This window comes from Arachis duranensis, chromosome 2 (assembly GCF_000817695.3).
Source record: "Arachis duranensis cultivar V14167 chromosome 2, aradu.V14167.gnm2.J7QH, whole genome shotgun sequence".
Classification (NCBI taxonomy): Eukaryota; Viridiplantae; Streptophyta; class Magnoliopsida; order Fabales; family Fabaceae; genus Arachis; species Arachis duranensis.
The window spans coordinates 10450309-10474849 of NC_029773.3; the positions used below are offsets into that span (position 1 = coordinate 10450309).

Below are 24541 nucleotides of genomic sequence, written 5' to 3' on the forward strand. Positions count from 1 at the left end.
TTTCATGTCGTTTGTTGGTTTGTCATTCATCAAAACCTACGAATACAAACTTCGCATACAAGCAACATGATTTACAGTTTGTGTTGGCTTTGTTGTGTTTAAATGAGTTCTATTAATTTTTTTATTTTCTTTTCTAGTTATTAAACTAGTTTGCTAGCCTATGACCCTTAGCATATAATATACATGATTATGCTCTGTAATTTTTTTAATTTGTTCTATTATGTTCTGTTTTATTTTGTTCTAAAATGATTGAATAATTAATTTTTTTTGTTGTGGTTTTTTGGATATGTCATCTAATATGTTGGTAGGGTATAAATTTTCATTGGAATCACACAGCAAAAAAAATATTGAATACCATCAGATTTACTATTATTCTGGAGTTAACGGTATAAATGTCGTAAAAAAACTGCTTATTAGCGAATTTTTTTGTCCGAGGTTAATTACCAGCAATTTTTCATTAGCATTTCATGTGTTTAGGCGCTAAGTTATCGTCGAATAAATTCTATGGTAATATTTTTTTATTTTTTTATTTTTTTGGCACAGTTAAACTCTTCTTAACAAAACTGTTAGCAGAAATAAAAAATTATTAGAAATTAACAAATTATTTTATTAAAAATAAATGGTCTAAATACAATAAAATGTCACAGAAATAAAATACAATGAAGTAAAAAACAAAAAAATAATACCCTAACTCCTACTAGGGGTGACAATGGGTAGGGTAGGGTAGGGTTTAAAGCCAATCCTAATCCTATTCGCGAGTTAAGATTTTTATATAAACTCAATCTTACTCTACCCGCGGGTTGAGAATATCCCAAACTTAACCCTACCCATTCTTAACCAGTAGGTACCCGACCCTACACGCGGGTTACAAAAAAGATGCAACATCAATATATTTATTGATGATAATTTAAAATAGAACTGAATTTTATGTAAAAAAAATTATTAAATTATCAATTAATGATCTTTTTTTAGTGGCCAGGGATCCTTTGCATTTAGTGAGAGGTTTTTGGTTTAACATCCACTTGAAACATATTTTTATGTAAGTATATAACATATACATATATAGGATGCAGGTTAGTCGGGCAGGTCGAGGCTTAACCCGTACCCGACCCGAATGAGAACCCTACCTTATCCGCTGCGGATTGGGTTGGCAACCCTACCCGACCGGGTAGGGTCGGGTTAGGTACCTGCGAGTAGGGTGCATGTTGCCACCCCTAAACCCTACAGATCCCGATAATCGTCGTCATTATTGTTATCGTGGTCCCTCTGCTGAGGTGGCGAAGTAGGTGCTGATGTCGGTGCCCCACTAGCAGTGTTGCTGCTGGAACCAGCAGTGCCACTGCCTCCAACGCCCCTGGCTCCAGCGTGCATCTACTGGTTGTACACCTCCATCTGCTCTTACAACCGATCTAACTGCTCCAGCTTTTTTGTCAGGTCCGAACTGAAGGCAACGGCTCCTCCCACGTGTGCAAGAAGGTCATTGTACCTCTACTCAGACTGCTCTGCTTGCTGGTGAAGCTCTTATGTCAGCTTCTGTACCTTCTCTCTTAAGTCGACAACTTTCTGGGGATCGGCAGGGCTAATGGCAGAGGTAGAGGTAGAGGAAGCCGCCAACGCGGAGGAGCAGAGCCGCTGGCGAAGAACAACCCCAACCCGAAGTGGCAATTCTTGTAGGGTTTAAAGGCGGTCTCGCGCCAAACCCGATCAGGATCTACCACTGAGGTCTCGAAGCTGGTTTCGTCGTTCTTACTAGGCGGCTGAGATTGATGGGTCGCGGCCTCCAACCTCTATGTGTAATCCTCTTGTGTTACACACGTCGTGATTAGGATAACAGTTAATTGACTTTAAACAAAAAAATTTAAAACTTAGAATTGATTTAAACTTACATAATGGGCCGCAAACTGCTTGTCATCAAATCTCTCCTTGTTGCCCTTCAAAGTATGAGTATACTTGAAGGTCTCTGCTAGTGTCGCCTCACGGTCCAACGACTTAGACTACAAATTAATATATCAACCAATAAAATAAATGAACAAATTAACCAACTGATTCAGGTAACTACTAAAAAAATCAAACAATAACAAAATTCTTACCAGTATGTTCTTCGTCTTCATCAAGGTCGCCGACCCACCCGTATACTTCGACGACTTGGGCGAAGCCCTGTTAGTGACATTCGTCAGACGGTAATGCTTGAAACCCTCATCATTGTTAAAATAGGCCTCCGGTTCCTTCTTGATGGATGGACGGATCCACGACATTAGGTGGTCGCGCCTCTTACGAACGTCACTCATCATTTGCTGAAGTCGTTTAGCGGCCCAGTGGTCATAGATCTTCCTGATAATGAGATTATGCTATGCATCCCATATTAATTTCAACTGCATAAAGTGATTTAACAACATTAGTTAGTCGAAATAAAATACAGTTAATTAATTCAACATTATTGGGTTCTTACCGCCCACTTCTAAAACCATCGATCTCTAGTCTCAGCTGGGATCTACGTGTAGGTCGGCCACGGGTGGTCGTACATCGACTTAATGACCTCAGAGATCTCTTGTGTGCAAGCATCACTAGCAGAGAAAAAACTGAACATTAACAAACACATGGAAATGCATAAACTTAAGATTAACAAACTTAAGATTAAAAAATTGTATGTACTCACGCCTGCATGCCATCAGGCCAAATTCTCACCCGGGTGACGGGCGGTGGGGGAGGGGCCTCTTGCTGGGGTACTAGAGGAATCACCCACCTCGGGTTTTGTCGTTGGATCTGCAGGGGGCGTAGCAGAAAGAGACACTTAGTTAGGGTTTAGGATCATAATGAACTGTTGGTTTGCTAGACCCGCCTGTGACATCACAGGGGTCGACAGGGCAGCCGAGGTAAAAGGCGAGGACTGAACAGTCGCAGGAGATTCAGTGGAAACTCTCTCTCTATCACGACCATGAGACCCACTCGGTCTACCTCTGCTACCTGTTGTCATGTCTGGAAAATAAATGTATTATTAACACTAATCAGTACATGTTAACTATATGAATCATTCAATAAAACTTCCCAAAAAAATTGGACATAACTTCTCCTAAAATTGGACATATGATTATCTTTACGGTTCCCACAAATTCAACCAATCTCAACCCACAACATCAGCCAAAATACAATTAAATTCACCACATTTCCAACAGAGCATATTAACTTGTTTTCGTACTAGAATTCATACTATATATAATGTTGTAGATATAATATTACAATGTCAAATACAACAATTTATTTAATTCAATTAAAGTTAATAACTAATGACATGATGCCACCAAATATGCACCCATTAAGTAATGTTCACCATTACAGGAATCTAGACTTAATTCTGTCTATGAATATTAAGCACTGAGTACATATATATTATGCCTATTATTATTAAAGTTATTTAATAAACTTTGATACATAAACATTGAATTTAGTTTGGACGGTGAATCTGATTTTTTTGTTTAATTTTTTTTTTTTGGATTATGAATTTTTTATTACCAAATATTTGATTAAAAAATTTTGTTAAAAATTTCAACGTTCTGAAAATCGGTTTGAATCGGCCTGTCGAACCGTAAACTAATGAAAAAAGCGATTTCGACAAAAAGGATAACTACTTGTTTCAAAAATCGTTATTGGACTGCTAAACTGGCCAGAAACTACCCGGTTGAATCAAACTTGGACCCGGTTAATTTTCAAATTTTAGACAAACGTTACAAAACAACACCGTTTCGTTCATTAATTAAGAAAAAAAGGAAAATGGTATCGAATGCAAGCAGCAGAATCTTAATCTCGAATCTTAATCCCCTTCCTTAGTTCCTTGAGCACTATCAGGTAGCAGAATCTCAATCTCAATCTTGAACGTAGGCTTGCAGTAGAGAAGGAGTCTCCATCTCATTGAAGAACGTCCAACCACCACCGCCATCATGATCTCCACTGCCACTGTCCGCATTGTGCTATCGTCGTCGCAACGCGTCTGCTTGCCACGTTTTCTCGTTTGTTTTGAACTTTCGCCGCCTCTGTATCGTCGTGCTTCCGCCGATGTGATTCCTCTCCGTCGCTTGTTCGAGCTTTAGACCTCCAGCCTATTGTTATCACCACGCTTTGGCCTCTGTTTTGGCCGAGCTTCTAACCCTCATCTGAGCTCCCTCTCCGTCGCGTGTTCGAGGCTTCGAGCTCCAGCATCATCTGTTCGAGTTTCCAAATGTGTGAACTTTGAAGCAATGTTCTAAAAATCGGATGGACTGGCTGGTTCGACCGGGTTAATTGAGAACCGATTCTTTAGACGGTCCGGTTAATATCTAAAATCGTCTTGCAAAAAATTGGTAGAAAACCAACCAAATCGATGGTTAACCGGTGAACCAACTGAACCGGTTCGGTTTTTTAGGTTCCCGGTTTTGTGTTTTAAAAAAGTAAAAAACAAATAAGAAAGACACCCAAAACCCCACCCATCCCTCTCTCTCTCTCTCTCAAACCCAACCCTAAACCTTCTTGGAACGCAGCCACCATCCCTCTTCAAAGTCATCGCCGAACTCTTCTCCTCCGGTAGAGGGTGCTGTCGCCGCCGGCGGGGACAGACCGTCTTCGAGCTCTCTCTCTCTCTCTCTCTCGCTCAACGTCCCTCTTCGAGCTCTCTCTCGCCGTCGCTGCTTCTTCGCTCCTCGCCTTGGGTCGTCGACGGTAAGTTCCTCGTCCTCGCCTCTGGTCTCTGTTCGTCCTTGTCCTCGTCCCTAACCCTCTGGCCTCGTCCTCGCCTTTGGCCTCTGGCCTTTGTTTGTCCCCAACTCCAACCTCTCTGAGTCCCTGTTCGTTTAATTTGGTTCAATTTCAATCGCATTAATAACTTGTTTTTTTGAAAAAAAAAAAGTTAATTAGTATCTGTAAGAGTATTATCATTGTTTTGATCATTGTTATAAATGTTTGGAAAAACTGGAAAAGCATTGTTTTGATCAACAATATAGTTAAGAACTTAAGATCATGGTTAAGCATTATTTGGGAAAACTGGAAAAGCCAAAAAGCATTGTTTTGATTTGTATACATAGGATTACTGTTTGCGTGTTAATTACAACATAGCAGCTGATGAGAAAAGAGAAATGTGTTTAAGTTTGTCATTTTGGAAAATAGCTACACTCTTGGTTCTACTGTAGCAGGTTATAACTTTTCATTCTTCAATAAAACTATGTACAATAATAACTTTTCATTCTTCACCAATTTGATATGATGTTTTAAGTATACAATTTATCTAGTTCCCTCTAAAAATTGGTATAAACATGATAAATTGTATTGAAGCGGAATGCAAATAATGATCAACAATCACAATTCAGTGTTGGCCAACAATCACAATTTTTATGTTGAATTGTGAAATTTTGAATTTTATAGAAAATTTATATTGTATTTTTAATAATTTTATTTTATATTTAATTAAACTGGTTCGACCACGGTTAGATCTTTGAACCATTGAACCAGTCACTCGACCAGTTCACTGACAGGTTCGGTTCTCGCAACTTTGGTGTGAAGTGATTTCTTTTCCTTGTTCTTGTTCTTTCTTGTATTTGGGTTGCTGCCAGTTCTTTGTTGCTGTTGTTTCTTGGTTTTGTGGTGCTGATCTCATATCTGAGTTCATGTTATTATTATTGTTAACTTGGTAATTTGTAAAATTGTTGTTAAGGTGCTGTTCTTTGACTCTATCTTTGTTAGGTTTTTGTAACTTTGCCCAATTGTTAATTTGAATAATTATTTTGATCTTAGTTTATGTTTTTGATCTTGTTAATTTGATAATTTGTTAAATTGTTATTGAGGTGCTATTCTTTGACCCTGTGATTGTTAGGTTGTTGTATTTTTGCTAATTATTAATTTGAATAATTATTCTGATCTGAGTTTATGTTTTTGATTTTGTTAATTTGATAATTGTTGTTGTGGTGCTGTTTTTGATTTTGTAATTGTTAATTTGTATAATTGTTGTGATTTGCTTTTCATTATTCTTGTCATTGGACTACTGTTTTTGCGGATTTTTATAATTGATGACAAACTTTGATGTTGGTATTTTATATTTAGTTTTTTTTTTTGTTATTTGACTTTTGAATTTATATTTGGATAAGATTATAACATTGTGATTGATATAGTATTTTTAATTTGAATGACATTTTAAGGTTTATATTAGACTATAATTATGTTTTAGTGTGTTTATTTATATTTTATTATAAAACGGTTATTTTGGTTGAACCACGAACAATCGGTTGAACCAATAAACCAGTGAACCAGTAGCTAGAACGGTTCAATGACCGGTTCGGTTTTCAGAACCTTGGAAATTTTTTGTGATTCTGAATCCTTTGTCACTGATGGCATGTTAGGATATAAAAGACGACGATAGACGGTGTCAGTGGTGCCGCCGCTGCCATGGGTGCTCTTGCCACTCTCTCATCTTGGACTTCTGAGGACAACCTTCTCCTCAAGAACGCCGTTGAGGTTCTCTCTCTCTCTCTCCAATTCACTCTTAGCTTTTGATTTCAACCTCTATTCCTAATCTTTTGTTGCCTTTGCATCTGCGTATTTGTTTAATTTACTGTCTATCTAATGTGCTTTAGCGCCTTTTCTGATGAATAGTAGTTGTACTGCTAGGTAAAGTTGGTGCCTACGGTAAAATCCACGAACGTGTGTCTTAGAGGGTTCTTAGGTTGGGATCAATGAGTTATATTCATTGCATATTCATACTATTTATCATATTAAATGTGTATTATTTGAGGTCTTGGGGATAGTAGACACTCATATCATGGGGAAAATGTTTTAGTCCTTACATATTGAAGAGTGGATCTGTTTGTGGATGATTCTGAATGTCGTGGTTTATGTATGTCAAGGGGCAATTGCTCTGAATTGGATAGATGTTTGTTCTTGCCGTCTGGTTTGAGTTTTGAAGGGGGACTCCATGTTTAGTCTTTGACTTGTATATTTGCAGGCTGGTGCTTCTTTAGAGTCACTAGCAAAAGGTGTGGTGCAGTTTTCTCGAAGATATAGTTTCAAAGAAATACGCGATAGATGGTATTCTATCCTCTATGATCCTATTATTTCTGCGGAAGCATCTGCAAGCATGACAGACTTCGAGATTTCTACTTCACCTCTCCCATCAAAGTTCATCAAGTTTGGAAATTCAAGAGAACGCAAAATTGATTCTGCAAAGAGAAAAGCTGAAAGTGTACGGACTTCCTATTATGCTATGCGGAAAAGAATCTGCAGTGACATGTTTAATTCCATGGACTTAGGTTTCCTTGTTGATCCTGAAAATGACAATTATGGTGCAAATGGAAATGAGAGTTTACCTGAAAACTGTGTGGCCGAAGGTGAAATGTCCAATCATTTTGGTTTCCATGGTTCACATACTGATCCTGCTCAGTATTCTTTTCCTGAAAATATGATGAATGGTGGTGCTACATCGAATGGAGTTACTGCCCATGCATATTACACTGGAGCTAAGGATCCAGTTCAAGACGATATCCCTGCTGAGCAACAAGATGTACTTAGAGAAGAACCTCAATTTCTTCGAGATGATGTTTCCAATGGAGCTGCAGAACCTCAATTTCTTCGAGATGATGTTTCCAATGGAGTTGCAGAGGAGATGGGTGTTCCAGAAGAACTAGCCATTGATAGCTTCATTGGTGACGATAATTTAGAGACCCCATTTGATCAGATCAACAGTGATCCTGGAAACCTGTGTTCTGAGTTTGATGGAAATGATGTATTTGATTCATCTGAAATAGAATGTGGTACATCATTTAATAGCTTACATTTGTCTCCACTCCCGGAAATGCCAGTGTGGAAAACACATGCGAGCATTCAAGAGCCTGAAATGCCATGTGATGATTTTAAGGATTCTATTCCTTGTGGGGAGGCTTACCTGACAGAACTGTCCAATTCTCTCTTGAACTTCACTAATGAGGAAGAACTCTATCTGATGGATGTTGATGGAAAAGATGGGATTGATAAGTCTTATTATGAGGGTCTGAGTTCACTTCTACTGAGTTCTCCTAATGATGTTAGCCAAGATCAGATGCCTGAAAAGGCCGAGGCAGAGTCTTCAGTGGCATCACAACCAAAAGTTTCAAATCTGTCAGTTTCATGTCAAGCAAAAGTAGATGATAACAATAGATCACAGTCTAGCAATGCTCAAACAGTTCAGAAATCAGATAACCAAGTATCATCTTCTGTCTCTGTTAAAGATCCTCGTTTTCCTGAACTAACTAATGGAGTTGTATTCTGTGCACTAAACACTGAAGAACCAGAAGTTCCATGCAATGTTGATGTTTTCCTACTACCCTTGGATGTGCCTCCTTCAACATCTCCCTATTCATCTGAATGGATGTATACAGAATCCAATAAGCCAATGTCATCATGTGTTCAGGATTATGGATTTAGTAACCATAAAGCTCTTGAAACAAGTAGAATGACAAAGGTAGAACAGAAAAAACCTGCAGAGTTTCGTGGATCTTCTCAGGTGATGGGATCTCCTCCCCTTCCAGGACCTGTTGATAACTCTAAGGTAAAGTGTGAATTTCCGAATGCTCATGCATCACATACAGCATCCAGGAGTGCTATGTCTGTTTCTGGTGGGTTAGGTGGAAATAAAGCTAGCACAACCAATGCTATCATGCATGCAAATCCAAAGGACACACCTATCAATGTAGGCTTGACACATTGTCTAAATAGTCGTGCGACAAACTCTTTTAGTGAGAAACCAACCCTTGGGTCTAATGGCTTCAGAAATCATCCTTATTCTGATGGCTCAGGCATGAAACAGGGAAAAAACTTAGCCTTGCCAAAAGATCGTCATTTGCAACATGCTGAAGCGGGGTCTTCAGATGTTCCCAAGTCTCAGCTGGTGGCAATTCCTCCAACTTTAGATGAAGAGCAATATATGGAGAGTGATGATGACGTTCCTTGTTATTCTGATATAGAGGCAATGGTAAGGCGTGTAGTGCAGACCTTTCAATCAACAGTAACCTTAACCTTGTTTCATAATTGTAGCTATTTTCTGAGTTATTCCTTCATTTCCTTCTACAGATACTTGATATGGATCTGGATCCAGATGATCAGGATTTGTTTTATAACGAGGAAGGTATTACAAAGAAATTACTTTTGTCATTGCTTCTTGCATGATGCTATTTGACATCTTTTATATTTTGTTTATTTGGAGTACAGATAATTAACTAATGTCCCAACTAAATAACATTTTATGTTTTGTGGTGCTTGCCTTATTCTGCCTCGTGCCGCAGAAGCATGGCTCAGTTATTTGGGATAGTCTCATAAACACTCATTTTGCATCCTTATGGTTGCCTATTTTTTATTTAACTAATGTCTAGTACAGTGATAAATGTGATGGACCCTTGGACAGGTGATACTTTTTAGTAGTATTTTTTCCTTTTGAAGAAGCTGTAAAATTTGATGCTTCCCCCTAATGAGTTCCAGTTCACTAGTGACATTTTAGAAACATGCTAGTAGTTATGCGGCATATGGGTGAGCTCTTGTGCATTATGGACCAGACTTCATGTGATGATGTTTGATGCATGACCACGAGTTCTGCGCTTCTGCTACTAGTTTACATAATTTATGGAACTTGTGCAATATGTGTGCCTTTGTATGAATATGTTTTCGTTGATCAGCAGATATTCAGTAAATATTCTGTTTTTAAACTCTCCAAGTAGTAGTTTGTTTACATTATTTATCCTATACATCTAAGATAAATAGTTGGATATTATTCGGTTTTTGTTGATTTCATTGTCTATTTTCTTTTATGATAGCTTAACAATATTATATTCTGATTGCAATATAGTATCAACATATCAACATGAGGAAACTAAGCGGACTATCATAAGGTTGGAACAGGGTGCTCATTCCTCTATGCAGAGAGCCATTGCTTTACATGAAGCAATTGCCATTTTATATGGTCGCTATTCAAAGCATTATATTAAGAAAGCTGAGGTATTTTATTGCCTAAACTCTTCACTTGACTTGCCGTCTGAGTGTGTTTTTTAGTGTTGGGTATATCCATGTGTTGAATTTATTTCCAGTATAAGAACTGAGACACACAACATATATGTCTATGAACAGATATTTACTTGCTTTATTCTGATTTTGTTTCTGGTTTGATACAGTGATTTGATTGTAAATTATGGAGTGAACTGTGGTGAAGGTATAATAATTAAAGAATAGTTGGACAGATCTGTTCTGTGCTCTTCAGTGAAATCCATTTCTATGTTTGTGTGCGTTTTAATCTTTGAGCCTTTAAATGTCTAAGCTGTGATGGTTTTTTTTGGAAGTAACACCCACCAAATGATGCGAGGAAAGTAACTAAATTGCTATTCTCTAGGATTTATCTTTCCATAGAACAACAATCAAATTAAAGTGCCAACAGATAATGCTTTTAGTGATATCTCAATTTCTCCTGCAGGTTTTACTTGGACGGGCAACAGAAGGTGTTCCTGTAGATATTGACTTGGGCAAAGGAGGTTATGCAAATAAAATATCTCGACGCCAGGTTAGTCATATTTACCAAATTTGACTTGGTTCATGATGCAACAATGATTTCGGTGCTTTCATATATTTTGTTACTCCCCCCCAAACAAAACAAAGTTTGACCCATCGACATATAAATGATGTTTCTTCCTTTGCTAACTTTCAGGCAGTTATAAAGCTGCACAATGATGGATCTTTCTACATTAAAAACTTTGGCAAGACTTCAATATTGGTGAATAACAAAGAAGTGCAGACTGGTCAGTCTCAAAGATTACACTCCAATTGTTTGATTGAGGTATGATTATATAGCCCATATTTCAGAACCTCATATCCTCTTTGAAAAAGTTTTCCTGCATGCATGTACACATGCTCTTAGTATTTGTGCATATGGATAAAAGTTTTTAACTAGTTCTCAACCATGTGTTGTCGACAATCAAAATGAGTCTCAGAATTTGATTGCGGAGTTCATAGGTGCTGGATGGTCTGCAAATTCCCCTTTTTTTTTGTTTCTAGTTGTTGGTGGAATTAAGTGTCAGAGAATCTTTGTGCTACCAATATCCCTTAGTAGGAATATAAGAACACAGTTTTTGTTATGAGAATGAGCATGTTACTGTTTGCTCATTTCAATTCCATCCCTGCTTTCTTCGAGTTTACAAAATAATCAAATATACGTAACTCACTACCACTATTTTCTAAGTTGAGGGAGGTGGAGGCGGTTGGAATTATAAGATGCCCTTTGGGTTAGTTATGTAAATAGGAATCAAGTCTTAGTTAAATTGCTACAGTTGTCTCGAAATGTGTGAAATAAAATACAATTGGTTTTATTTTGCAGCTGAGGGGGATGCCATTCATATTTGAGACAAATCCTAGTTGTGTGAAGCAGTATCTGGATCAGCATATTACAGACAATTCACAAACCTTGTAGTGTCAAATGTAAATGTTAGTAAGAGATCCACGAGAACAGAAAGTGCTTATTTTTATTGCACTTTCTGAATTTTGGTAAGGAAACGTTGATGCTGTATGTCAATGGTTTTGATGCTATAATGGTGTTTCCATGGAAATGGGAATGGGCTTCTGTAGTTCAGTGCTCTCCTTCCCCCATGTTTCTCTGCTGATGTAAGTAGATAGTTATTTTAGGAACATTTTTGTATTATGTCAAATTTAACCCCCCTAACCTGAGAATGCTTGTTCACTCGCTAATGCTGAATCTGAAGCTCATTACTCCCTTGCGTATTGCTTGAAACAGCATTCTTAATCTATTTTTTAAATTAGAGATAATTAGGAGGATGAGTTAAAATTTTAATTATTTGTCTTTTATTTTTATTTATCTATTTTTCTTACGGATTGCTTCCACTCAATTTATTATTGTGGGTTAAAATCTTCTCAAAATACATGAGTCCATGTTATAAAACTAGGCTTTTGAATTCTGTGTTCACAAAAATTCGTATGAGTGATATTTAAATAAAAAAAGCCAATTTGTCAAAGTATCAGACAGTTTGTGGCCTGGTCAAAGGACGCTGTGCTGTATTCTTCCGTCCACCTCGCGGGGCTGTAAGTCAATTGCCATTTTATATGGTCGCCATTTAAAGCATTATATTAAGAAAGCTGAGGTATTTTATTGCCTAAACTCTTCACTTGACTTGCCGTCTGAGTGTGTTTTTTAGTTTTGGGTATATCGAAGTATTGAATTTATTCCAGTATAAGAACTGAGACACACAACATATATTTAGTTGCTTTATTCTGATTTTGTATCTGGTTTGAGACTGATTTGATTGTAAATTATGGAGTGAACTGTCGTGATGGTATAATAATTAAAGAATAGTTGGACAGATCTGCTCTGTGCCCTTCAGTGAAATCCATTTCTATGTTTGTGTGCGTTTTAATCTCTTATCAAAAGACGAGCACTGTACTCTTTTTTTAGGGCAGAAATATGCTAACTCAGTTTCGGGCTAATGGAAGGACAATTACCATAAGCCTCCAGAAAAAGTTTGGGAGGGATCGCTTATGAATTTCATTCTTTCAAACTACGCTCTAGGCTAAGAATCCCTCTGTTTTTCTCTCTTTTATTAGCAAGGTAAAATATTAAATTGATCCTTTAAGTTTAATCCTGTTTTGGTCTTTATGATTTAAAATGTTCTATTTAAATTCAAAAAAGTTTTATTTAATTTCAATGTAGTTTTACCGTAAGGTCAAAGTTAAATAATTAATAGAATGTCCTATATAACAACAATATAAGAATAAGATTGATGATTTGGAGAACAAGTACAAATTCTAAAGATATAAAATCAACTGTGGTCTGTGGATGCATCAATACACCATTTTTCTTCTTTTTCCAAAAGTGTTAATAGTTGAATACAATGGATAACCATTTTACCACAATTCATAAAGGTTTTTAAAAAATTTTAAAAACACTAAATTTGTAATTTTTTTATTTATGTTTTTATAAATGCTCTAGTTTTTTGTCGGACTTCTGAAAATGGTTTAGTGGAGATCGGATTTTTAATAATTAGTGGATTTTAATTCAACAAAACTGTGAACTAGTTACAATTAAAAATAACATGGCACACTATCAAAGTAGGTTGGCTAAATGGTTAGCTCACTCTTTTATTTAAATAAATGTTGAAGATTTGAATCCTACTTTGTATATACAATAACTTATTTGATCAGTGATAGACCCTTAAATAAAACTTAGATTCGTAATATATTAATCTTTAACCTACCGAACTAGAAAATACCGTAAAAAAAAATGAACATGGCACACAAACGTTTTGTTTGTTTTTTATGGACAGGACACAAACTTTTTGTATCCGAGATAAAGACAATAGGACGAAGATATTAAAAATTATTTGTATATTGTGTTTGGATACGATGGATAAAACACTAATGTAATGTCCAGTATTATGTTTGGATACACATGGACAATTGGATACACATGGACATGACTAAAATATTATATGAAATGACTAAAATAGCCATGTGATTCTAAATTTTCGTACAAACTAATTAATAAAAAATGAGAGTAGAACTTGAAAAAAAATATTTGAAGGGGCAAAAAATTTTAATAAAAAATTATATAATAATATTTATATTAAAATAAAATTTATAAATATAATTATTTTATTTTTAAATTTATTATTAATATGTAGAAATATATATTGTTAATATTAACAAAAAAAAATCTTAGTTCGATTAATAAAAAATTTCGTTTAGGTTAATAAGTTAAATTAATTTTAAATAAAAAATCAATTTTAAAAAAATCTATTTTTACATGAAAAAAATTAGCTTTTGCACATAAAAATCTATTTTTATTTAGAAAACTAATTTTTTTTATCTAATTTTTTTTTCAAAAAATGATTTTTTTAAATTATATAAAATCAATTACAACTTATAAATTATTTTTTAGTATTTTAAAAGATCAATTTTATCTTTGATAATATTTATCTTTTAAAAATTTAAAGACTAATTATTTTTATTACAAATCAAATAATATAATACAATGTTAAAATGATATTGAAGTAAGAACGATAAGAAGGAATGAATTATCCAACCCAATAAAAAATTCTATAAAAAGAAAAGAGTACTGAAAAAAGAAAAAGAATTCATTTTTCCTCTCATGGGACTTGAACCTAGGTGCAACTACTTGCAAGGCAGCATATCCTTCCACTAGCACCAAGCCTCGACTGCCTCCAATGTAAGTGTTCAAAGTGTATATTTGTTCTTTGACCTGTTTTTATTTTGGGATCTACATATTTCTTTGTTTTTTAAGCATTTAAAACAGTTTAGGAAGTATTACAGCAATGGCCCAAAGTTTTCAGCCCAACACGGTTAGAGACATTTGATGTTTGTTCTTTTAAAGGAGTCCAATACGTCAGGCTTTCACGTGACAAAATGGGTAAGTGACTCAAAATTCAAACCGATTTGGAGCACAAGTATGCCAACTAGTTCAACATGCAGAAGACTCTACTAGGGTAAAGGCTTTTCAATTTTTTAGGAAAAACTACCAAAAGTACCCATGAAGTTTACAAACGCTAATAAAAGTATCCATAAACTAAGAAAATTAACGCTGTATCCATGAAAGATCGGTTCCGTATGACAAAAGTATCCAAATCCTAATTTTTTGTTGATTTTTTAATAAAATTCCTAAACTACCCCACCCTAATCCCATTCTACCATCGCTCCCCTCTCTTCTCTTCTTTCTCTCTCTTCACTTATCCCTCAAAAACCCTCACAGAGTCACAGAAACTCTCAACCCACCTCCTCATTACCGTCAATCTCTTCCCCTCTCACTGCTTCTCCCTCTCACTATTAAGGTGACTACAACACCTTCATCGCACACCTGTGACCCAACCTGAGAAGAATGCTGTCGTGCCGTGTCTGTTGCAGCCGAGGAGAACGTCGTCATGGCGCGTCTGACCCAGCCGAGGAGAACACTGTCGTCACACACCTGAGAAGAGAGAGGGGTCGTGGTACTCTTACATGCAGAAAGCGGGTTTGGTGGTAAAGAGAAATCAGAGAAGAAAGGGAGGCGGCACTGTGGATGGAGGTTCTACCATTGACGATGTTACAGTCAGCCGGCGAAGAAAAAGGTTTTTTTTAAACATTTTTATTTTATTTTTCTTCTTTTCAGAAATTGATTTAGTTACTAATAAAATGATACTGTTTTTTTCTTTTAAATTTGCTTCTATTTTTTATGAAGGCTGAGATTGATTTACAGAAGATCCAGTTGATGGTTACTTCTACTTATGATTTTTGTTGAAATAAATTTCAAATTGGATGAATGGATTTGTTGATTTTTTATGGTTGATGGCTTTTTCTATTTCTAATTTTGCTAAAGCGAATTGAAATTGGATGAACGGATTTAAAATTTTTTATGTTTTGAATATTTTTTGATGTTTGATTAATTTGGTTTGGGTATGGATTATAAACTTATGAGTGAATCGGTTGAGGTCCGATCCTCTACCACCACCACCACTACCATTGATTTCGGTCTGGTTTATTGTAGGAGTAGTTTTGGACTCCATGGCAAGAGTTGGTGCAAATTGAGTTATGAAAGGTTGAAAAAGTGAGTTGAGGTTGAGTGTAGGTTAGTTTAGGAATTTTATTAAAAATCAACAAAAAATTAGGATTTGGATATTTTGTCATACAGAACCCATCTTTCATGGGTACAGTATTAATTTTCTTAGTTTATGGATACTTTTGTTAGCGTTCATAAACTTCATGGGTACTTTTGGTAGTTTTTTCAAATTTTTAATAGTTTTTTTTGTGACTAAAAAAAAACAAACAAAAAAGAAAAGACATTAAAGGGAAGTATGCATATCCTATGACAAAATCTCCATTAATTACCGGTTAGGAAGCAACCACTCCGTATAGATTTGGTCTTTCGCACTAAAAGCTTAGCCATGTAGTCAGCGACAACATTTGCAGTCCTTTGGATAAGCGCCAAGCTTACTGTCCATTTTCTGTTTCGAAGTTCTTGAATTTTTTTAATGAAATTTGCACTATTACTAGCAGCATCATGAATAATAGCACAATAAACATTAAGGTAGTCTACTTCACAAATGATTTCATTGAAACTGCAGTCCTAAGCTAAATACAGCCCACTCAAAATATTCAGAAGTTCACATCGCACTATGGTGTCTGCTGGAGTAGCACCCGAACACCCCCTTGATCCAAGTACTCGTGCTATCTCAAAGAATGCAGCCGAAGTCAGCTCAGTGCTGAGTGAGTAAAATACTAACATCGCAGTTCAATTTGATCATAAAGACCGAAGGGGGTTCCAAGAAAAAAATTGTAGAGATCGAATTTAAGTTCTTCCAATATAAAAAAATGACACTTAGCTGCTTTTTTAATTAAAAACGTTACCTTCACAGTGCTCCATGAGTCCTCCCGTTGAAAATATCGTTATTATGATCTTGCCAAATCCACCACAACGCTGCCGAGAAGAGGCATTCATGAGAAGAAAAGTAGCATCTAATCCACTTAAAAAAGTCCATGTCCAGATCATTTGGCGTTCTACCAATTCCCAACGAGTACTACACCGCGCTTTAATGTAATCCCTAAAGCAATGGAGGATATCTTCCTCTTCTATATTACAACAATGGCACATTGAGGATCTTACTAAGCTCCTACGATGCCGAAATCGGTTAGATGACAAAGCATTATGGATTCCCAACCACATAAGAATCTTAATCTTCTCTGGGATACGAAGATGCCAAAGCCAAAGAAAGTTTGCTTGTGGATCCTAAGAAATATTCCTCTGAAGGAGCCACTCATATCCGTGTCTGGCCGAGTAAATCTTAGTGGCCGAGTGCCTCCAAAACCAACCAACGTCAATATTGTCATGCCTAGAGGGATGAATATACTCCAAACTAACTTTAAAGTTATCATCAATAGGATTAGTCAAAACACTCCAATCCTAGTGATCTTGCTTCCATACGTCCTCTACCCACAACGCTGTATGTGATATGGGTATAAGGGACATGTGCCGCTAATGTCCTCTCTGGATTCCACGAGTCGAACCAAAAGGATTGAGAGAGAGAGGGCCAATGTTCCAAATAAACTCCTCTGGCAGCTTGGCCTTAACTTTCATAATATCGTGCCAACTACGTGAGTCGTTGCCATTATCCTCAACATCCACAATCAAATCACCAGTCACATATTTAGCCTTCAAGATACGGACCCAAAACTTGTGAGGACAATGAAGAAGCTGCCAAAGAAGCTTTTTAATTAAAAATAGATTCACACTGTGCATATCTCTAACCCCCAAGCCACCATACTTATGGGTAGTAATCACCATATCCCACTTGACTAAATTAAGATACCGATCATCGACTCTGCCTTTTCAAAAGTAAAATTTCATAGCAGCATCCATCTTCTTGCAAATAGAGATGGGAAAGCGCGAAACATGCATCAGATAAATGGGTAAAGCAGAAGCAACTGATTTAATCAAACAAAGTCTACCAGCCCTGTTTAAGAGTCTCCCTTTTCAATTTGTCAATCTAGATTTGATTTGAGTCAGGGTGTCAGCAAAGGAAGTTCTAGACACTTGGAGATGCCCAATGTTCACACCAAGGTATTTTTCCAAATCATTATCAAGACAAATTTGGAAGACCCCTGTCAGAACATCTCTTCAGCCATTTGAAACATTCTTAGAGCATAACGCCCTAAATTTTTCAAGATTCACCTTTAAACTCAAGATTTTGCAAAAGAGCTCTAAAATTTTCATAATATTATGGACATAAGTTTTGCTTGCTTTGCAAAACAATAGGAGATCATCAGCAAACATGAGATGAGATAAACGCGAACCACCCCGAGAGATAGCTATCACGTCCTAACTACCATATCTAACTTGTGAATCAATAAAAGTAGCTAACCACTCCATACAAATAACAAAAAGATAGGGCGACATGGATCTCCTAGTTTAAGACCCCGACGGGGCTGAAAACTATCTAATTTAGACCCATTCCACATGATTGACAAATCTGAAGCCCAAAAACAATTTGTAATTAGCTTTATTGTGGCTTGGGGGAAGCCAAAAGCAACCAGAGAGTCTGATAGAAAAGCCCAATCAATCCTTTCATATGCCTTTTCCAAGTCAATTTTAAAAGCGATGACTCCTTTCTTCGATTTCGTCTTTTTAAGAAAATGCAACATTTCTTGGGCCACAATAATATTATCATGAGTCCCCCTAAATAAAACCCCCTTGGGTTGGGCTAATAATCTCATCTAAGTATGAACGCAATCTGTTCACGAGAACCTTAGTGATTATCTTGTTATGGACATTACGGAGACTAATCGGCCGAAAATCCTTAAAGGCACAAGGAGAGTCGCACTTGGGAATAAGCACAACAAGGTTTTCACCAAAGAAAGGCTGAGAGAATTTCCAAAAAAGGCACCTTGAACAGTCTTCTAAACCTCATGATCCACCACATCTCAATACTTTTTGAAGAAGAACACTTAAAAACCGTCTGGACCTGGAGCTTTCAAGGGACCCATGTTGTCAACGGCTTGTTTGACTTTCAAGAAAGATACTGGCTGAGTGAGGCGATCACAGGCCTCTTGACTGAGATTAGGAATGGAACCACACCCATACACTTAGTGTCAACTTGCTCCGTGGAACAAAAAGGGCTTTATAAAATTTTAAAGCTTCACTCTGCAAAATTTCAGGATCCATAAACCAAGTTCCATCGCTAACCAAGAGACCATGAATCTTGTTAGTCTTTCTTCGGATGATAGTTTGCAAATGAAAAAATTTTGTATTGCGATCACCAAACTTCACCCAATGCTCTCTAGATTTTTGGAACCAAAATAACTCTTTTTGTCCTAAGATAGTGTTAAGAGCTGATATAATATCCTCTTCCTTCCTCCTTAGCTCATCATCATTGCAACTTTCTAACCTTCTTTGAACCACTTTCAATTGACCCTCCAGCTTACGCTTATTGATAAAGATGTTTCCAAAAATTTTGGAATTGAACTTTAACAAAACCTATTGAACCCGAAGAGGATACAACCCTCCTCTGGATACAACCCTCCTTTCGAAAAGGCTCTCACGCTCTCCTAACAAGCGGCTTATGGCCAAGCTGCTTGAAATCTGAAGGACCTGATACCCTTCTTCGCTGGGGCTCCCTAACACCTGACCAAGATAGGACAACTGTCCGTATGAAGGCGGCCCAATACCTCAGCATATGCTTTCGAAAAAAGCATTTTCCAACACCCATTACTACACACTCTGTCCAGCCTTTTCGCTATGTCCTTAAAGTCCCGAGTTCTTCAAAACCATGTAAATTTCCTTCCAGCCACAGCTAAATCAAACAAGTTGCAGAAATCCAGGGTATCATATAAAGATGAACTACGAGCAGAATAAAAATTGTCCCCTATAATTTCATCGGAGTTAACAATCTCATTAAAATTCCCCAGCGCCAACCAGGATTCTAAACAATTGAGAGATATGTCCCTCAGATGGTGCCAAATCAAATTTCTTGTAGAAAATTGAGGACTACCATAAATAACACTACAGACCCAAAAAAATTTTTCTTTGCCAATTTTAACAGTGACACATTGATCATTAATAGAGAGGACAGAAAAAGAATAACTAACTTCAGATGTAAAAACCAAATACCCCCTTATGACTAATAACTTCGGAGATATCCACAGGAAAGAAACCCAAATTATGCCAAAAATTCTTCATACTAGCAAAAGGAATATGCGTTTCAATAAGAATAAAAAGGATTAGCTTGAATTTTCAATGAACTCGAGATATCCTATTGGAAGCTCCCGTAATATTTCAACTTATAATATTTAGCTAATTTATAAAACACTGGTAGATAAGTTGGAACACCATAAAAAGGCTTTACACCTCGGGACCTCGATCATGAAGCTTGCAAACGTCCCTCATCGTTGCAGCAGAGTTTGCTTGTTCACCCACTTCATTTTTCCGAAGGAGAGCTTCAACGGGTGATCCTTGTAACAACGCTAGGCGCTGGCGCTTGTGGATATTAGTTTTCGCACGAATACGATGAGAAGAAGAAGACTTACTCACTATACCCTTTGATCCACCCAGGTTAGACCCTAAAGCAGTCTTCATAAGAGTAGAAGAGAATTTATTACCAAACCCAAATTGTCTAGGCCCTAATTTTTGTCCACTTTTTTTTCAAGGATGGGCTTCACCAAAGATGGGTTAGCTTTGAAAAAATGAATAAGCTTATCCTTGCCTTTTCTAGTGACTGGACCACCCTTCCTCCTTTGCATTAGTTTTATTAACGTTGCTAGAATCATGTAATGTATCATGCATGAGATCTGGGGTCTCATTAATCAACGAATCCTTTTTCAAAATGGAATTAAATTCAAAATTTGGACTCTTGGCCGTAACCAAATTGGGATTGTGAACATATAGTAGCTCTTCTGATTGAACATGTGGGTTGGTGCCAGCTCTATTGGCTTCTCTGCTAGAACTTGCTCCCGCCTTCCGCTGACCGCAGTCGTGTGCGACATGTCCATAGCAATTACATGAAGAGCATATTAAATAGAGGTTTTCATACTCCACCTCATACATTTCATCATCAACACCAATTCTTCTAATCATTAGTTATCTCAAATTGATCTGAATACATGTCCGAGCATGAGCATATTTACCTCTTTTCGTGAATTTGGTAGCCAAATCCACCCGAATAGGAGTCCCTATAGAGGAGGTGATACAACGCATCACCTTTTCATCATAGTACCATATATTAAGCCGTGAGATCCTAATCCACACCAGTGTTGACCCAAACGATGATTCAAAAGGTCTAAAGGAAGTGTCCCATAGCTTGACCGCGACATAGTTGTCTGAAATCATCCAAGGTTCTCCTAAGAGAACCTGATCCCTATCATCCATAAAATCGAACTTCACCAAAAAATAGCCAAAACCCGCATTCAAAACCTCATAACCGCTTTTGATTTTCCACACATCTCTAAGCTTGTGAATAATGGTCGTGTAATTAAATCGCTTCCCTAGAACCTTGATGACGATAGTGTCCTTGTATGGTTCCGCTAGGGCTGCTTCACGCTTCAGGCATAAAACGAATCCAAGGAATGTCCGACTCTCCTTGATCCAGTGTAATAGTAGCCATCTTGTCTTCGACCAAGGCCTCTGCGGTCTTCATGGCTCTAGAGACCATGGAACCAACTACCTTGTCCCTAAAAGTCTTCAGAGAAATACCTTTGGATATCTTTGCTCCTCCCTTTTCATCCCTTTTGCCCCCTTCATATCATCGGCTATAGCCCCCTCTTACACTCTCCCCCTAATCACTTTCTCCGACGAAATCTCACTGTGTTTTTCACTCTCAAGAACGCCTCTATCCCCAGTCTCTTCGGTCTCTCCGTTCTCCCCCATTTTTTGACTTCTCTTTTTAATAGGTTTAATTACTTTATTGATCCCTATAATTTTATCAAATTTGTAATTAGGTCTCTATTTTTTCAATTACGTCATTACACTATTTTTAATTTTGTAATTAAATTCTTTTCATGTCAAAAACGTTAAAATTAATATAGTATTTTTTTTTCAAAAAATATGTGGCCAAAGATCTAATATTAGATTCTTAATTATAGATACCTTCAATTTGCAGAAAAATATTCAGTTAACTCTAATATCTTTTACATTAGGAGGGATCTTATTACTAAATTAAAAGCAGTGAAATTCAATTGAAAAGAAAAAAATATAAAGATTTAATTAAAAATTTAGTAAAATTATAAGAACCAAAACACATAAAGTAATTAAATCTTTTTAATATTTAGATTAAATTTTAATTTTATTTTTAATATTTTTTAAAATATTTTATTTTCTCTCAAACATTTTATTATTATGTTTTATTTTAGTTATTTGTTAAAATTAATTTTTTTCTAAAAATATTTATATTCTCATTATCATATTCTTTTAAATAGTACCATGATAGTTATAGTGATTTGAGACTGAAAATGATAGGAGCGTCAAAATGGGCTAAATCTATCATGTCAGGTCGTTTACCTGTTTAATTAGACAAACTTTGCCTCTAAAATTAAGCCTATTTAAATTTTGGGTTAAACGGGCTGAATCCGATTAATCCGAAAAAATGACAGATTAATCGGATTAGCACGTGGACTAAACGGGTGGCTCGTTTATTTTTTTCATTTTTTCCTTAAAAAATAGCGCTTTTAGCCAATATTTGTTTCAATCTGATCTGAAAAATCCGACCCGTCAACTAAAAAAAATTACTAGTTTAAGATTTTTGTTTTTAAAAGTGATATTTTTTGTCAAAATATTTTTTTTAAAAAAAGGATAAACGGATTAACCCATTTAACTTATCGAACTTACCATAAACGTTTTGAATTGAAAAATTATAGTTCGTGAATAAAGCGAACCTAAACGGACCAATTCTATTTAGTTCACGAGTTTAAATGAAACGGACCTAAATAGACTGACCCATTTGACAATCTTTAAAAATGATAAAAGAATAAGAAAAAAAGATAATAAAAACTCTCTCATTTTTACCAGCTAAACTAATCATAAAGACTAAGAGAAAATCTTCTGATAAAAAAATCATTCAAAAATATAATAAGTGGACTTCATAGTCCATAGTAATTATTTGTCCGTGGCATATGGTTACTTGTGGTATTTTTTATTTTTTTGAATTTTTATTTCCATATACCTGCTGCATTAACTGAGGCAATTCATTCCATGGTTTTGCTTTGTCTTGCCTGCATGATATATGAACAATATTAGATGCTCTCTCTTTTTTGAAATCATTGTTATTTTAGCTTTTCTTATACATTAAAAAATTGATGTACTTAGATGTGAAATAGGTTTAGATAAATGAATTTTTTTAATATATAAAATAATCAAAACAATAATTATTTTAAAACGGAAGAAATATAATTTTTCCCCTTCTTGATCATGTTATGAAATTATGCTTTATGTATTTTGTGTACATTAATCTGTAACATTTCTTTTTGTTCACAAATAAATCACTATAATCACAATCTTATTACTAGATTTTTAATTAATCTAACCCAATGCAATAAAGAAACTAAATTACCTACTATCTTATCAGTTATACATTTTTTATTGTCAGAAATGTTCATGAGTCTAGCTGAGTTAGATTTAATTAGACTCGGATATAATTTTAAAAGGTAATTAAGTCTATTTTTAACTCAATTTAAAAATAACTCGAAAATAAATTGGGTTAACTCGACATAAAATTAATATATATAAAATAATTTTATATACTAAAGTAATAAAATTATTTTTAAAAATTAAATTTAACAAATATTATATCATATTCATATCAAAATAAATTATTTTAAAACAAAAACAATACTGTATAATATAAAAAATACTAATTAAAGTATAAAAATATAATATGACATTACTAATTTTATTATAAAATATATATTTTTACTATAAAAAATAATTTCAGACCAACCGAATGACTTGAAATATAATTCAAATTCAATCCAAAAGAAACAGCAAATAAAAATAATCAACTCGAGTCTAACAAAATATATCTTGAAATCAGGCCAAATTTTAAATACTAACCTTATCACAATAAATTATATCGGATGTTGATATACAAGATTATATCTATAATGAGCCAAATAATATGTAGGATCAAATTTGATTTGTCGAATTTTTTCTGTTTTAAAATAAGAATTTTGTTTATGTATCTTAGAATATATGTTAAAATTACTAACTGAAAATATTTTTATAAAAATTACAAAAAAATTAAATTTTTAATATATTTTTTATGTATTTATTAAAAAAATTAAAATTTTTTATTAATAGTAATTTTAACATATGTTCTAACTTAGAACACATGTTTTAACTTTTTATTTTTTTAGTACATTAAAAAAAATTAATATACTTAGACATTAAATAGATTTAGATACATCAAATTTTTAATGTATAAAAAAATAAAAAAGAAAATTATTTTAAAACAATATATATGAGATGTAAATGAAATGAATGCATTTATGTAAAGAATCTTATAATAAAATAATTACATAGTCTATAACAAGGTTGCTTGAATGCTGGGTCATCAGTTGATGGTGGGGGTTCTTGGCCAAATATCATCTCACAACTCATGTCATCAAAATCTGCAAATCATCAAAAGAAAATATATAATCAAACTATCCATATTGTTGAAGAAATCTATCTCCCTCATATACTGATACTGTTGTCTATTATATACTTTCTGCACAGTTGATTTAGGTAATTAGTTAACTTAATGAGAAATTAAATCATCTATTACATAATTTAGGGTAGGGGAGTTTTCAGTCTGATCCATTTGTTAATTAACGTATTTTTATTCTTTCATCAATCCAACTTTTTTTTTTAATTATTCTGCTGGTCCTTAAAGTTTTATTAATTTTTTAATTAAATTTTTATAATTTTTTTAATCAAATCTTTACACTATTTTTAGGTTTGTAATTAAGTTCTTTTTAATATAAAAATATTAGAATTAATTAAATATTTTTTTTTGCAAATTGAAGATATCAATAATTAAGAACCTAAATGTTT

General features: G+C 35.0%; 2 protein-coding genes across 4 annotated transcripts in view; one reads left to right on the forward strand and one right to left on the reverse strand.

Moving 5' to 3' along the window:
- Positions 1–24126, reverse strand: part of LOC107473476 (uncharacterized) — a 52154-nt gene extending 28028 nt beyond the window's left edge. The window contains exons 1-7 of one of the 3 annotated variants that reach the window (XR_008005867.1): positions 24025–24126; positions 22674–22722; positions 2657–2976; positions 2450–2564; positions 2091–2372; positions 1887–1994; positions 649–1801 (exon numbers count right to left, since the gene is read on the reverse strand). Coding sequence is in view for 1 of the 3 variants with exons in the window: in XM_052257152.1 (XP_052113112.1) it covers positions 4531–4812; positions 22674–22722; positions 24025–24026 (333 nt within the window). In the remaining 2 variants the exon portion in view is untranslated. Of the gene's footprint in view, positions 1–648; positions 1802–1886; positions 1995–2090; positions 2373–2449; positions 2565–2656; positions 2977–4530; positions 4813–22673; positions 22723–24024 lie in introns of those variants that run through there. The other 2 variants (XR_008005868.1, XM_052257152.1) reach the window with 2 other exon arrangements.
- On the forward strand, positions 4542–11755 carry LOC107473477 (uncharacterized). The gene is made up of 8 exons (XM_016093050.3): positions 4542–4689; positions 6360–6474; positions 6962–8962; positions 9061–9115; positions 9830–9978; positions 10448–10534; positions 10679–10807; positions 11345–11755. The coding sequence occupies exons 2-8, from the start codon at positions 6406–6408 to the stop codon at positions 11435–11437; spliced, it is 2583 nt and encodes an 860-aa protein (XP_015948536.1). The 5' UTR covers positions 4542–4689; positions 6360–6405; the 3' UTR covers positions 11438–11755.
- Positions 24127–24541: the final 415 nt, after the last annotated feature.

Excerpts from the sequence above, each read along its gene's own strand:
- LOC107473477 (XM_016093050.3), top strand. The coding sequence starts at position 6,406 with ATGGGTGCTCTTGCCACTCTCTCATCTTGGACTTCTGAGGACAACCTT. Across the intron at positions 8,963-9,060 it reads ATTCTGATATAGAGGCAATG|ATACTTGATATGGATCTGGA; the intron begins GTAAGGCGTGTA and ends TTCCTTCTACAG. Across the intron at positions 9,116-9,829 it reads TTTGTTTTATAACGAGGAAG|TATCAACATATCAACATGAG; the intron begins GTATTACAAAGA and ends ATTGCAATATAG.